Raw genomic sequence first — 15949 nt, 5'->3', positions numbered from 1 at the left:
GAAAACAGAGGGGCTCAGAGGCCTTCAAATTGGCCTTAAAACTGGATCAGCATGACACCGAACCCAAAAAAAGGGCTCTTGTGTTTAACTCAAACCAGTAAAGTTGTGTCAATTCTAGGGCACATATTCAGGGATTTTGCATTACACAACCATATTACGAATGCGCTATCGCACAACACATTCCACAAAACAACAGCTAAATAGGCTTAGATAAAGGCTAATTCTGACAAGCAAAGAACCTTTTTTTTTTCTCCCATTGTTTTGTTTTTCCTAGTGCAGTAGGGATAATAGCCTATTATAAGTAGAGGAAACATAAATATCTAAACACGTCTCTGCAGAGTTATTTCCAGAGCTTTGAAGCTGTGCAACTGTGAAGGGTTAGCAGGTGCCGGTTGAAGTCTAAAATTAATCCTGAAGGTGGAGATTTGTTTAAAAAAGATTACATCTGTCATTGAAGCCCACCTACCCTCAACCCTGTCTGGTTGCTAGCAGTAAGTCACGCGATACCCTCTAGTGGGGCAGGTAGGATATACCTTTGGTAGTAGCTTTCGATAGCTTCTGGGGCATGATGCTTTGAAATCGTCCTTTTTATTCTTTTCTGGAAAACGAGAAGACAACGTTAGTTACAAAAAACTGGATGCACAATGTATTTTTTTCCAAATAGACTTCACAAAACACAACTCGTAAAACAAGGCAAGACCCACGCTATAGCCATTGTACTAAAGAAAACACAAGCTCAGCTCTCAGATGAAATACAGTCAGTAAGGCGTAGGTGCTCCGTTGTATATGCAAAAGCTGGAAGAGGTCAAAGTAATCGAATCTCAATAAGTCTGCCGAGGGTCACGGCAATACGGGGCAAAACTTGCCCCCCCCCCCCCCAGAAATCCGCCCCGCGACTCGTATTAATTTCCCCTCGATCCAGCAGTGACCTATTCCAACGTGCCCCGGCCTTTTTGCAATTCAATTGCCATTTTAAGCGGGGGGAGAACATTGCTTAAAAAACAACTTATTTAAAAACTACACAAAGTAATTCCGCGGAGACACGCCACATGACTGACACCTGTCATGGGATGATAAATGACTCCATTTTGTGCCTCCCCTGCCTTCTGCCACTCCAGCTCTGGTCATTCATCATCATCGCCGTCAGCCGTGGAAAGCGGCAGTGACAGTGCAAGTCAGCAAACATTTAGCACACAGAACCGTGCAACACAGGGAAATTATTATTGTCAGAATAATAATGGTTTAGCATAATTTATTACAGGTCCACCAAATAAGCAGGGGCTAGATGTTATTAGACAGATGGATGGGAAGGCTTGGCAGACATCCACCGAGAGACTCGGGCGGCCTCTTGATGTGAAGAAGGGGGGAACATCCTCCAAACCAATCAGAGAGCTGGCAGTTCAATTACAAAGAAATAAAGGGACATTCATCATTCAATTAGGCACCTGTCAGGCCTCACAAAGGAGAAAACTTCTAACCTGGTACTCCAGGGAGAAGAGGCTCAGCAGAGTGGACTGCGAGTGACTGGAACAAATAAAAGGAGGACAAAGTTAATTACTAGAGTGCATTGCAGAGAAACAAAAGGAGAGGGGCGCTTCAAAGCCAGGTCCGCTGCCCTGTAATCTAAAAGAACATGAAAACAAGTGTGGAAAAGTTGTTCCAGATGAACACCTCAGACAAAGGATTCCTGCCGTGACGGTTTAGAGAGGGGGGTTGGTTGTGTTGAGGGGGAGGGGGGTGGGGACGGGGATGAGTTGGGGTGCAGATGAGAGGAAATATAAGGATTTTTCTTTCTCTCCGGCACGGCAGGACAGGGCCGCGGCGCGCTGTTTGGGTTCCACCGTTTCTGGTCTGAAAGCCGCAGAAACAGTATCACTGCCTCGTAACTGAGTTAAAAGGAAGAGGAGTGAGGAAAACAAAGCAGATTCCCATTAATAATTGATGGGGTTCAATTCCATTAGCAGTTGGGAACATGTTGCTTGTTCATTGGCAGCATATTGAAATTCATTTTGTTAGCGACGAGGGAGCCTCTTTCAGGAGATGTCTCATTCGGGGGGGGTGTGGGTGTGGGTGTGGGTGTGGGTGGGGGTGGGGGGGGGTTGCCTCTGTCAGCGCTGGCATATGAGACCGCTGGAACACTCCCTCCGAAACTGATGTGCTTTGAAAATGGAAACTTTCACAGCAGGAAGCGGGGACTCCCAGGAGTAGGTCAATTCCATGGGTTGCCATAAGCTACGCTCATCTCCAGCTCCACTCAATGTCAAACACCTGGCAGAGGAGAGACCCGGAAAGCGGCAAGTTCAGTTGGGAATTTCTATCCACCGCCACCTCCCCGCCTCCCAAAGCCCCACCACTTCCCCGAGTGGCAAACATTTAGGCTAACGACGCACTTCTTTCTAATCCGGCTTCGAGTCGACGCGTGGCTACTACGGCCATTGTCTCTAATGGGTTTGGTTTCCATTCCTATCACTGCATTTGACTGTTAAATGTACTGGACATTTTCCAGCAAATCGTGCAGAGACGGTAGGCAAATACCATTTTGCCGTGGATAAATGCCGGCGAGTTTATTTCAAATACCTCCAATACCTCCATTATGTGTGCAAACAGCATCTCCCCTTAAACGGCACTGCTAATTTTAGAAGTGGCTATCAGGAGTAATAACGGTTGCAGACCTGCAGCTGAGGCAGATTTGACTGTACAGACATTAGTGCCACTCTGTTGTCTTTAAATAGGTGGAGAGGGGATGTGGGACTTTTGCAACAAGTGTAATTAGCTTGCCTGCTAGGTAGCAATAGCAAATTACTGTAAGGTGATTTTAACCGCATCAATGCACACATTGCAAACAAACATGTTTAGCAAGATAGCTAGCTGGCCACAGACCTGGGGAGTAGGAAGGAATTCTATAAACTGTAAGCTGCACGCTACAGTGGCTATACCTTACCATATCCATCTACTTTTCTTTTTTTTCTATTGCTGTAAATTTTTACTTTTTATTTTACCATTAATAGCATGTTTTTAGCCATCTTAGAGCAGCCTCTATTTAAGGGCATTGGTTATGTTGACAAATGTTACGAAGACAGGTTCTCTGGGCTAGATTTAAATGTTACATAAGATGGACTAATGGTGGTACACAAGATATCAGCACCGAAGAAACAGTCTGATGAAGAATACCATTAAACCATACACGGTAACCCCATAAAGGTTAAATAACAGCTGAAAGTATGGAACACCCTGAAGAAAAAGTGGCCTTTCTTGTAAACTTTCAGACTTCGTAACACTTTCAGATTACTGGACGCCGTCAGACCAGCAGATTGACAAGAAGACTAGAGACCCGCAGTCGGAAGATCTTAACCACTTCAGATACCGGAATAAAGCTCGACGGCAAGTGCAACAGTCACTGTGAAAAAGGCAGCCATCTTGTAGCCGCGACACGAGAGCTGCTTCGGCCCGGCTTGGAAACAGAAGCGCCTCGACAGGCAGCGAAGCCGCAGCGGCTGCGAGGCCCCTCTCGTGTTTCAACACAAACAGCCCTCCCTCCACCGTCACGGCCCGGCCACGGCCATCACATCACTTACAATCAAGCGCCCAGCGCCCAGGAGGCCGGGGTCCAAAAACATCACGCGTGTCTCAGGAAATTTCTCTCCCGCCGCAATATGGCTGCCACGCCGTTCATTTACAAAGATATATATGGGCCAAAGGGTCACAGCAATTAAGCAGGCCATTTAACGGTCAACTGTCAACATGTGAGCGCGGAGGAGGAAGGGAAAAAAAAAAAAAAAAAGATCTTATGCGCTTCAGCCTTGCACCTGAGCATTTCAGCGACATTAGCAAACTATTTTAGACTCGGACCACCACCTTCTTTAAAGACGGACATCTGTTCCTTTTTAAAATGGATTACACCGTATAATGATCGTGATTACTATTTAATTGCTCGGGCTTTACTCCGCTAAGTTAAAAGGGACATAAACTACTCTTAATACCTATGAAAACACAGGCTTTTCAGCAGCGGGGTCTGAATCCGTGCTCCGCTCACTGCTTTTCCTGTCAGCCTTACCCCCGCGCAAATAATTACAATTCTTCGAAAATGAGCGGCTTTTAAATGGATGTTTGAGAACAAGACGCAATCAAACAACACATTTTAAAGCAGTCCAACAGAGCAGAAAAGTAGTAGCTCGACTACTGGATACAATCCAAAGGGTTGTCATAGTTTTATAGGGTATGTCAAGGTTTTACACCACGGCAGTATCGTATAATGTCCTTTTCCATTGAATAGACATTAACAGTAAGTTATTGCAGGCTTTACATTAATGTATATTCAACCTGTACTCTCCTGGGTGCACTACGCTCAATTCATGCTAAAATATGGAGAGATGCACGGTGCCCTCCAATGACAGTCTGATCTGCCGATAGCTCACACAGTAGCATCGCGGCTGAAACATTTTCGCTCACAGCACAGCCCTGTTGGACACAGGTTTTCAGCCTTTTCCAGATAGTGCACAAACAAATTGAAACCACTCCCATCGCCGCCCATCTGCAAAGCCCATTTCAGCTCAAATCAAATGCTGTTACCCAACCATACTGCCAAATTATTATCCAACAAATTTGAAATTGCACATGCGTCCACACAGATAATACAGGCATATTCACAAAACACTTTTTTTCTGGTATGCAGCATAGGTAAAACAGATAAAAAAGACATTTTACATGATATAGTACCCCAATTTCACGTTTATTTCATACAGATATTACTACACTTGACCACCAACTTGACAATACCCCTTTAAAAATAGAACAATAATAAAAATAAGCAACAAAATGGGAAATATCCGAGCTTCATCACCAATCTCATTCTGCCTTTCCTTATCTAGGATCAAATTCCTTGCTTTCCAGGGCCCAGTGAATTACAATACGTGCTGCCTAAACTGACCTGTGCCCTGATTGGATCAGTAAATACTGGGCTGATAAAGGCCTGTTATTTCACGCCCTGCTAAGTAAATAGAGGTTGCAGTCATCTCTCTCCCAATCACCCCCCTAAGGTTTAACAGGGCCTGATGAGGCTCGTGGGGCGAAGCCCACGGTTACCGCAACGTTTGCCAAATAAAAGGCGCATCCCTGAGACTCTTCTGTCGGAGCGATGATATGGGCGTTAACCCTTTCATTCTGCGTTACGGGAGGGTGAAATGACGGCCGACCGCAAACACAGCTGTGTTCAAGCTCTCGCAGTCTGAGGGGCGAGGCAAGCGGATCAATGGAAATAGGGTTATGCTGGAGATGTGGGTTTAAACTACACTATAAGATGATGGTCGTCCATCCATCTCCATCCATACGCATTCAAAACATCTTCGCAAACATATTTTATTTTAAATGGGAGCGAGGAAAATATTAAATTTTGATGAACCCCTAGCCAACTCCATCATTAACCTCGCCGCTAAACAGCGCCCCCTCTGGTTGACTGGAGGCATGCATCTGCTGCATCCGCTGCATCAGCTGTTGGGTCACCCAGTTGTGGTCTCTCAGGTGGTAGTGGAATTTAATAGGTTCCAATCAGGTGACTTCATGGGTTTCAAAGTGGAAAGTGTGCATGTCCCAGGCCAGCTAAATTTACAGAAGATTCGATCATAATGGGACAGGCCTATAGCTGCACTGAAGGCCATTCAAGGTTTTTGGAGAGAAATAGAGAAAATGGTGAATAGAAATCAGCTGGTTGTGTGGTAGTGACATCAGATAGGAGCATGAATGAGTTCTGCTCAATGGACACATTGCTAAAAATATAGATATAATTCTAACTATGAAAGAAGATCAAAGTTTTAAAAAGGCTAAATAATGCATTGGCCTGGACTAGCAATGGAGAAAATTGAAAAGAGAGACTTAATATTCCGATTTGCCATTGAATAATGTGGCAAATAGTCGATAACAAACTCTGGGTATAGTGGCAAAACACTTTAGACGAAGTTGTAAATTGCAAATAGTAGCACTGCAATATAACTGTGGTCTCATATTTTGTGAACCTGATTAGAAAAGTTTCCCCCTTGGGGACAATAAAAGTATTCGGTTTTATTGTACCGTTTTGACACTTCTGCCCTTTGAATTTAGTTTACATACAGAAATATGATTTATTTTGCCTACTAAATGCACAATAAACCGCTATGTTCACGCACAAGGAGAAAAGATTTTAAATCACAAAAGGCGCACACTGTCTAATAAACAGTATATACAACACTGAAAAAGAATTTCAAAGACTCTGTGTAATATGATCAGATAGCATCTGCAATAAATTGAAAGTCTACGCCTTTTAGAGATTTTACAGGCTATTATATTTAAAATCTACTATTTACAAACAATTAATTATAAAAAATAGCAGTAATTTACCTAATGAAAGCCACCTGGCTAATGGCATGGGAATCATATGCTGTACTTAGCATTTGGAGGAGTTGTGTGTAGAAAGTGGTGCGTAACTAGACTCTTCAGGGCACAGAGCTAACTGAGGCATATCAAATTTTTACTAATGACTTTGAAGGGGTTTCAAAGAACGAAGTTATAACGTCAGCATTTTGATAGCGGTGGCTTATCGAGGTCAGGATGAACTACAACATACGCACTACCGTAATATTTATAATATACAACACTCATCACTCAAAAAACAATAGTTATAGTATTTAAGTAAAAAAAAAAAAAACAACAACCAAAAAAAAAACTGCTGCATACGAAACACAAAATACTTCTTCTCCAGAAGGGAGATGGGAGAGAAGTCTTGTTGCATTAACCCACTTGGCATCTCCAGAATTCCAACCTGAAAAAAAAGGAAATTTGCTGTACTCAATGTAATTTGGTAAAATAGTAGACATATGCAAATCTGTCTAATTATACATGCTGATAAGAGAGACCCAACATCTGTTTCCCCACTACATTCTTTCAAACCAAAAAAATAAAAACCTATAGGGTGCTTAATGTAAAATTGTAATATATTGTGACATTCCAAAAATAAACATGGCCCTCTTAGCTGCATGGGTACAATGAAATGCATGTTTTGCAAAAACATCTAGCCTACACTCGGTTTTAAATTACCATTAGGCATCCCATTTAGCAACTAAGATGTGCATTCACAAAAACAAACTGGTCTATATCTTCTCCTACACATGACAACTGAAATCAAAATCTTACCACACAAAGGAAAATGTGGTTTTTGATGCTTCCGAATTACAAATCGCCAACAAAAGAGTGCTCCGAAACGTGCTTTTGTTTCTCCAATCTAACAAGAAGCATGATAATTCCACCATAATGAACACTTTAGCGCTGACATTTTGGTGAAAGTCACAGGGATTATGTAGACTACACACAAATCATAGAAAGGCAAACATGTAATGCGGTTTCACACAATTCGGGGCACATCGAGAAAACATTTAAATATAAATGCAACACAAACATTCAAAGTATCTGAAAAAATTGATTAGACATTCAGCCGAGGATCAAAGGCCTCTGTGGCTCCCAACAGCAATGGCACCTGTCCTACACCGTTAACTTGAATCTCTTGAAATGTGAATGTTTAGCCTGTGAATAAATGTGGTTCCAGCTTGTAAAATAAACAAAACTATCCAAAACGCCAATTGTTGAAGGCCATCCAAAAAAAAAAAAAAAAAAAAAAAATGCTAAACTGACAAAATTATATTATGCTGCAGTACATTTGCAATAGAGCAGACTTTGCAACTGCCGGGAAGGACAAATCCCATGAGCAGCTCAATGAAACTTTTAGCAGGACACCGTGTCTACAGTCTAGCAGCACAGAACCGACTGGGACAGACCAGGAGCTGCATCGACACACGCTCACGCTCAACAGAAAACACGAGAAGCAGAGGGGGAAAAAAAGTATAATCTTCTATATTGGCTTGTTTGAGCTCCTAAGTCACAGGGTTTTATCCAAATTGCTAAAAATGGTGGGATCGACGACATCTGTGACAAAATCCGCACCTTAACAATAATCCACAACGAGGCGTGTGGACGTTTGCCCCCCTGCGTCCGTGACAAAACACGTTACGGTTACCGCGGCTCAACTTGCTATTGATACGCCATAACTATCGCTGCATCTGCGCGAATGTTCTGGGGAAATACAAAGCCAGGCTTCAGTTATCCTCCTCACAGGGAACGTGTCCGGGGCCTGGCAGGGAAATGCATTGCGCTGCCCTCCCTCCAGCTTGTCTATGGCGCTTGCTCCATTCTGGGCAATTTGTTCCATTCTCCTTCTGCAATTGATTCCAGTATGCAAACAGTCCCCCGGGCTACGAGTCCCAGCATGGCTGTTCAACAGTCCTGCTCCCTCCCGAACGCAAGCCCATTTTCCCTCCATTCATCCAGACTCATTCTTCTCTTTCAGTTCAGGGTTCTCGCACCAGCAAATGGATTTCAGAGTTGTTTCCTGCTGTCTGGGCAGTTTGTTGGGCATTAACCATGTTATAACTTTTCTTCTGTAAAGGGCCCAGGCACAGGTACGCTCTCAGAAATAAAAAGACAGTGAAGGTACATTTTCGTTCTTCAAGAATCAAATTTCCCAAATGTACTCTGAAAGTAGAGCAATTTCCTCTTTGGGTACAAATGAGTATGCTTTCCAAGCAAAAATGGAACAAATTAATTATATATTGCTGGCTATGGGTATAGGGTTCCACCCCAACGACACACATTTGTACCTTTTTAGGCACTTTCCTCGCCTTTATTTCTGGGAGTGTATTTCAACCATAAACTTCATACCGAGTTCAGACAATAGGAGCAAGTATGCTAGCTGTTCACAATCAAAAATGAGGTGATCTGAAGTTGACAAAACTAATTCTGCTGCAGCAACCAGCTTGAAGCAACATTGGAGGAGTGTACGGTGTAGTTTTCAATGACGTTTGCATTGGTTGATTGGTTGAAGTTGGATTTTTTTTTGGTCGAGTAGTTCATCGCATCAGGTTTCCAGGTAGGTATTCAGAAGTTGAGCCTAACGGAAGTTGTGTCGGAAGTCCCCTCTCTCCCTCTCCCCACCTCTGCGGTTATCCTTCCTGCATCTCAGACTGTGAAGCAGTTAGCTCGCCCAAAACTCCACCTGCCAAGTCCAGCTTTCCTTTCAGCCTCAAGCCAAGGAAGGGAGCTCGCCAGGGACAAAGACTGAACACATGACTGCCCGGTGCAGGCCGCAGCACTGCCCGACCAGCCTCTTCTTCACCGGCTTCTGGAGGTTGCCATCTTCGGCGCACCACTTAAAAGTGCTGTAAACAGACCATGGCCACGCTTCTGAATTCAAAGGCTCTGAAGAAAAGGGCTTCTTACGTCAGCTTTCAGTTCAACGTTTTCATCCAAAAGTTAGGACTTTATTTTCAATGGCAGCGCGAGCATTTGCGCTTTATAGACCGTGTATGCATTTTTCCACTTTAAATATACTCTGATTGATGTAGTATGTATTCAGCGGAGCCTTGTGTACTTTCGCAGAGAAAAGGGGGCCATTACGGTCCGGCTCATGGCTGAACGAGAGTACCTGCAGAACTGACAGAAATGGTAAAATGGTAGGGTAAACACCGTGAGCTGTCTTTTGGTGCCACGTCCGGCCCTGACAGTGTGTTCTTAAAAGCTTGGGGCTCGCCAATAAAATATTGGCCTTGGACAGAAGCCACTCCCTTTCCCCCTGGGTCGTTTCCAGACCAGTCGAAAGTTTCAGGGCTGTGTCCGTGCGCCTCGGGAACCACATCTGGAGCACAAAGCCAGCAGAACTGAACGCTTCTTTATGAGGCGTGAGAAGAGGAACATCTACGGATTAGGAGACTAGCGCCAAAGCAGGACCGTCGGAGGTAAATCATTCAGCGCTGTGCATATGCGTGCATGGACTCCTCTTTGACTTAACAGAAGGTGGAAAAATAACTGTTTTAAAAGGCCGTGCCAAGATAAAGGAACCTGCTAGCCATTCAGTGCGCTCTTTGGACAGATGTTTCTTAGCATGTAGGTTAACAGAGACGTAGGCACGAATCCAATGTGGCATTTCCTTTGTGCATTAAAACAACAAAGCACACAACTGGAAAAAAAAAAGAAAGAAAGATCCAAAGCAAAGGACAACAAAGAAAGCCATGAGTAAGGAGCAGAGTAGCACATGGAAAGTCTAGCGAAAATAATAATCATCGATATTACTGTGACCATGTCTAGCACAGTATCTATGATACACCACAGTACCCTTTGCCAAAAACGTCCTTAACCGTCAACTCCATAAGAATCCTGATCTCAATTCCTTTTAAACTCCCCCTCACGTTCATTAGGATTGCTTCTTCAGCAGACCATCACCGCTATCATCATCATCATCATCACCACCATAATATCCAGCTCTGTATTCGCCGCAGACAAGTCCATATACAAATGATGAATGCCTGTAAATGGAGTAATGTCAAAGCATGTGATAATCTGCTGTAAGCCGGTGATGAGCAGAATGGAAAGGTGATAATACTTATGAGGCTGTGGCCTATGGTCTCATCAATCCAACCTATACTTACACTAAATGCAGCCACGGACTTCTTATATCATATCCCCATATTTTAAATTAAATACACAGCAAATAAAATAAAAAACATCAACAACCAAAAACCTTTTGGTAACTACACCAGCATTATTGTAGACAAGGTTGTTCTTTTAAGATAGGCTTAAGTCATAGCTAAACACAGGATGTACTGCAGCCAACTGTTTCCACTATGCGGTAGAAATGAATGGGATTTTGAGTAAGAAGAAGTAAACTGAAGCGCTTACATTCAAAGGGAAAAACTCATCTGCAGATGAACTGCTGGAGCGAAATAAAAGCCTAATTTGCTTCATTTCCTGTGTGAAATGAAGGCGAAAGCCTTCTTTCCAGTGCCAGATTACCAAAGTTAGTTAACAGATAATACCGCGTCCGTGGCTTAACTGGCATGTAATATGCAATAAGCACCAGAACCGCAATAAATAATCGATGAGCGGGCCTCCTCTTTATGCCCGGTTTGAATATTACCATTAAAAACAAAGTGTCTGTTGCCAGCTCATCAGCATATCAATGGCACATGCCACAACAGCCCGGCTCTGGTTTACTCCGCAGATCATGGTAGATAAACCCCAAATAACAGAGAAATTAACAAATGCTTGACATTTGCTCAACATCCATTATTCTGACACTTCTTCTGAATTTCAAAGGCATGAGCTCATGCTTAATCAACATTCATATTCCCCAGCGAGCTGCAGGCACCATATTGTACCCCGCCTCGACGCTGATGAAAACTGCACATTAGAGCCGTTTCGGAGATGTTCGGGGACCCTGGGCCGGGGGACGCGGGGGCCCGGTCGCTCCGGCGCTTTTTCCTTTTAGCCGCGTCCAAAACAAAAGCATCTGCCTCACCCACGCAGACTCCCCCCCCACCCCCGCCCCTCTCCCGGCTCAGGAGCCATATGCAAAATGAACTGAATGGCATTTTAAGGAGGGAGTAATCATTACATCCAAATTCATTCATAGGGTGCGCAAAGGCCAAAGATGCCCCTCCAGGGACAAAGCCCAGGGGGAATCGGGTTCCCCCCTCCCCCCGCACCGGGAGCCAGTCAGTCTCAGCCGAGCAGACAATCTCCAATTCTAATGTCCGAAGCTATGGGACTTATGTCACATCCTCCCGCACTGGCTGCACCCCGTTCTGTTCCCATTGTAGCCCGGCGCAGACACTGGGCAGGACACTACTGCTAGGCAGGAGGCGCGCCATATTTGCATGTTATTCAATTGTGAAAGGGTAAATGTGACAGCACTGTGTCGAATTCTTTTTCCCCCCAGAACAGCGCGGCTCCGTAGGAGAGGCAGGGCTGACAGATGACTCCCCAACATCTGTGTTACGCGCTCGGCCGTTACAGATGAGGGGCCGCGCATCCCCTGTCTCACACACACACACACACACACACACACACACAAATAAGGAGATTGACAGACATCTGATGGAAATTAGCTTTAAATTACCAATCAGAATTCTCCCCCACACCCTACCCCAAAACGGAATTTATTCTTTGAAAAAAGTGTTCCCGAAAATAAACCGTTTGTGAATCCGTAATACGCGAGCAACAGAGAGTGACTTTGTCGCAAATATTGACGGACATGTTTTGTTCCAATTCCCAAAAGGTCTCTTATTGAGTTAATTACTTTTTAAGGTGTGAAATTATTGGTCTTTGCCAACCCAATGCACAAAATGTAGGAGTTTCTTTTAAAAATTAAAGGCAATCCTTTCTGTTAATATGCCTGTATAAGATTAGATCAAATAAACTGGATGGACGTTTTAGAGAATACTCAGTGGACTGAATTGAAATATTTTCTCCAGTGAGGGCATAAAAGGTCATATCAATAGCCAAAAAACTGGGAAGAATAAATAAAATGTAAAAAATGTAACAAAATGGTATATAGTAGTTCTCAAATTTAATAATCATTGCACAAACATGCACAATACCCAAATTAAAAGACAGAAGAACTAATATAATTTTTAACCCATGGAAAAGGCCCACCATTTTAATGAGTTTTACACATTAGTAGAAAACACACTTTTCTCTGGAGTACGGTGGTTCAACATAACTCAAGTACTTGACATTCAGGCAAAATGGCAAAAACTACTATATACCCAATTAGCAATGGCACACACACATCCGTAGCTCCGATTTTTAAAAAAGCAAAGACCAAAACAAAGGTGCATGTCCATTGTAAGGCTCACAGATAACACGTACACTGAACCCAGAATGCAGGGGGGGGAAGAAGAGAATTTGGAGGCCTTTCCAATCCCCCTCTCACAAGCGGTCGAGACACAGGATGGCCAGTGTAGCACAGGGCGGTGTGTATCTTTGGACCCTGCGCTTTGTTCATTAGGCCCGGCCGGGCAGGAAGGCGGCGGGCCAGGGCTGGGGCGGTGGCCGGTGGGCACTGCGGTCCGTGACAGGGGGGTTACTGATGAGGCGCTGAGGGCCGGGCCTCCCAGCAGGGCTCTGGGTGAAGGACAGCCGTACTTTCCCCCCGCGTATTTACCAAGCGGCAGGGCCGCTGCAGGAGGAGGGCGGGGGGGGGGGAGCTGCCGTGCCTCAGCGGATGCTAAGAGATGATGGATGGCCTAGTCGATACGTTATGTCTTGAGAGCCTGATTTCCTGCCATTCCAATCACTAACCCTCCGGAGCCCCCTCCGCTGATTGGACAAGCAGAATAATTTCACAGGCTGTGAAAACAGCACAGCCGCGCCGTCTGTCAGACCCTCCACAGGATCCAGGATTAGATCTAACCTCGCCGAGCCAGATTACAATACGGAAATGATATTAACAGCCAAATACACCAGAACGCATCAGCACAGCTCATACCAATGATTACAAATGAGTGGTGTTGGTAGAGAACCACAAGGGAACCATGTTAAATCTTGTCTCGGTATGTATGAAAAAAGGACCAGCATTGCAGGCCCATTTTCTCGAGCATCGGTTCAAATTCAAAGGAGAAATATTTACTGTATTTTTATTTTAAAAAATGTAATTCACGGTTTTGAGTCTGGAACGCTAAGCCAACCAATGCCCCACATGAGCATAACAATACAAAAATAACGATTTCTTGCAACGTACAAAAGTAAAGTCAATTCGAAGGTATTCACAAAGTGGTGATAATATTTAATATTGAATATTGAATTAATCAGAAACGTGTAGACTTGCCCAGACCATAAAAGAGAAGATAAGATGCAGTAACTGGGGGGGGGGGGGGGGGAGATGCGGTAGTGGGATAGCGCAGCGCTGCGTAGGTAAGACACGCTTAGCTGATAAGCTATGCTAGAAAAATGCTGACGCTAAGAAGAGCGAATGCTCAAGGTAGGCTCCTTCCCCCTAAGGAATACAGTACCTTATTCTAGCAGTGATTAGACTACAATAGAAGCAGGAAGCTCCCAATTCAAGCCGTGTTTTCAGTGACCTCCAAAGGAATAATGTCCTTGCGGCCTTTGGGGATCACAGGTGTTACATCTAATAAAGCACGATATTGAGAAACTGAAAGAAAGAGGATTAATAACTCTGCATACATTCTTAAAAACACATCCCGCATATTACGTGTCCATGAACAAACGCGCATAAACAAACAGAGAAAGATGATGAAATCCCATCCAATAGGGAAAATACAATTAGTGCAATGGCCAAATTCAGAACTACCAGACTCCTGAACAGTTGCAAAATGCAAAACAGCCTAACTGCTATAATACCTACGCACAAATTAAAACAGATCAACTACTTTTCATATTTCACATTCTGTATCTGTATTTTTTAAACCGAAAGCATTGTTTATAACGGATACTCGTGTACATTGCCTAAACCTAGACACTCGGCCACAAATTTTAATTTAGGACTAAGAAAAAGTAGTACGGTACTTATGAATGGTAAACAATAAACAACTTGTGAATGGTAAACAATAAGCATTTCCAAACACCTCGTTTCGTGTGCACACCTTTTCTGCATTTTTGCAGATTTGACATGCATGTTCGACTTATTCCTGTGCTTAACCGGGAATATAACGGTTGGGATATAACGGTTGGGATATAACGTGGAATTTCCAGGAACCTGTCACCACCGCTGGCTCTTCGATAGTCATCCTTTATGATATAACTTTTCATTTTGTACGCGTCCTGTTTTTATCAGTTCCACAGTAATTAAATGCCTCTCACACGTGAAATTGTTCTCAAGAAGGCAAGGACTAGAGCATGCTTTATGTATGAATCGGCTTGATTTACACAGTTGGTGGGTTTGATGTGCCCCGAGAAAGCCAATTGAGCATATTCCAAAACACTGAATTTGCTATTGTGTAGCCACACGGGGGAGGGGGTGGGGGAAGAGGGTTATTTTAGCGATGGAATAACAGTGACTTGACACTTGAGGTGTGATGTTTGGTGAGGGACAATATCAACGTTTACTTTAGCGTGGCAGCCCTGTCAAATTTGCTTTTGACAACATAGGCTTGGATGACTGCGTCACGCTTTCCAGAGCGCGCTAGCGTGCATATTTATTAGTAAAATAATAAACACAATCATGTGCATGTAAACGTTTCATACCGATTACTAAAAATCATAGCAGAAAGTCCCTTACCTGGGAAATTTGTCCTTTAGAATTTTCATATACTGACGTGTGGGTCTGAGTTGTTCCATAAATTTCGCTATGGTTTTATATTCTGCTCGAGAAAGCTTCATTATTGTAAAAACCTACTGAAATAACGTTTCAAATAATATCACTAATGCTTCTAAAAGGGTTGCGTCAAATATGGTAAAGTAGGCAACGATAAGTCGAATGCGCTGAATAAACTGATGCTAACTATAGGCAACTTCCTATGGTTGCCTTACAAATGAGCTCGAAAGTAATCCATCTACGTTGTGACAGTCTGAGTTATATTCATAAAAGAGGTCATTTTCAGCAATTCGACCATTCTTTCTCACCACTCTAAAGTTAAAATAACACATTCGTAAATGTAAACGGTAGTTAGCAAGCCAGCTAACTGCTGCTGGCTGAGAACAGTACAAGCTGGCTAACGTTTGTTAGCTAAAATAATCCTTCTAAAATTACAAGATAAAAACAATTGCTTGCGTTTATAAATAGAAATAAAATACCCCACTCTTAACTGTTATATGACATAGTGCACGTCATATACTGAAACACTCCCCACAGCGCACTATTTTTCCAAGTTAGCCTTCCGTGTTTACATTGAAGCTGGCTATGTCCGCTGGAGAAATAAATTACTTCCTGAATGCTTCCCGCGGTCAAGTTGAATCAACTACGTCGGAAAGAGTGCACGTCTGATTGGACTGAACTACAAAAATCTGAGTATGGTGGAAGTGGATTGGTTGAATAAGCTGTGAGCGTGTGCTCACACTTCGGGGTCCGTGGGCGTTTCTGTTTCTCGAGTAATGTACATGCACGGCGCGCGAATGGAAGAAGCGTGGTTGGAAC

At 43.6% G+C, this 15949-nt stretch overlaps 1 protein-coding gene across 6 annotated transcripts in view; it reads right to left on the bottom strand.

Moving 5' to 3' along the window:
- Window positions 1-15716, bottom strand: part of cdin1 (CDAN1 interacting nuclease 1) — a 66894-nt gene extending 51178 nt beyond the window's left edge. For 3 of the 6 annotated variants that reach the window (XM_061218344.1, XM_061218364.1, XM_061218353.1), the window contains exons 1-4: window positions 15622-15714; window positions 15095-15176; window positions 1479-1524; window positions 534-598 (exon numbers count right to left, since the gene is read on the bottom strand). In XM_061218344.1, coding sequence (XP_061074328.1) covers window positions 534-598; window positions 1479-1524; window positions 15095-15176; window positions 15622-15646 — 218 coding nt within the window. In that variant the 5' untranslated portion in view covers window positions 15647-15714. Of the gene's footprint in view, window positions 1-533; window positions 599-1478; window positions 1525-15094 lie in introns of all 6 variants that reach the window. The other 3 variants (XM_061218374.1, XM_061218381.1, XM_061218397.1) reach the window with 3 other exon arrangements.
- Between the last annotated feature and the right edge of the window lie 233 nt (window positions 15717-15949).

The sequence above is a fragment of the Conger conger genome, chromosome 1 (assembly GCF_963514075.1).
Source record: "Conger conger chromosome 1, fConCon1.1, whole genome shotgun sequence".
Classification (NCBI taxonomy): domain Eukaryota; kingdom Metazoa; phylum Chordata; class Actinopteri; order Anguilliformes; family Congridae; genus Conger; species Conger conger.
Note: the sequence above shows the minus strand (reverse complement) of the source record. Positions and strands in the feature narration are given on the sequence as shown.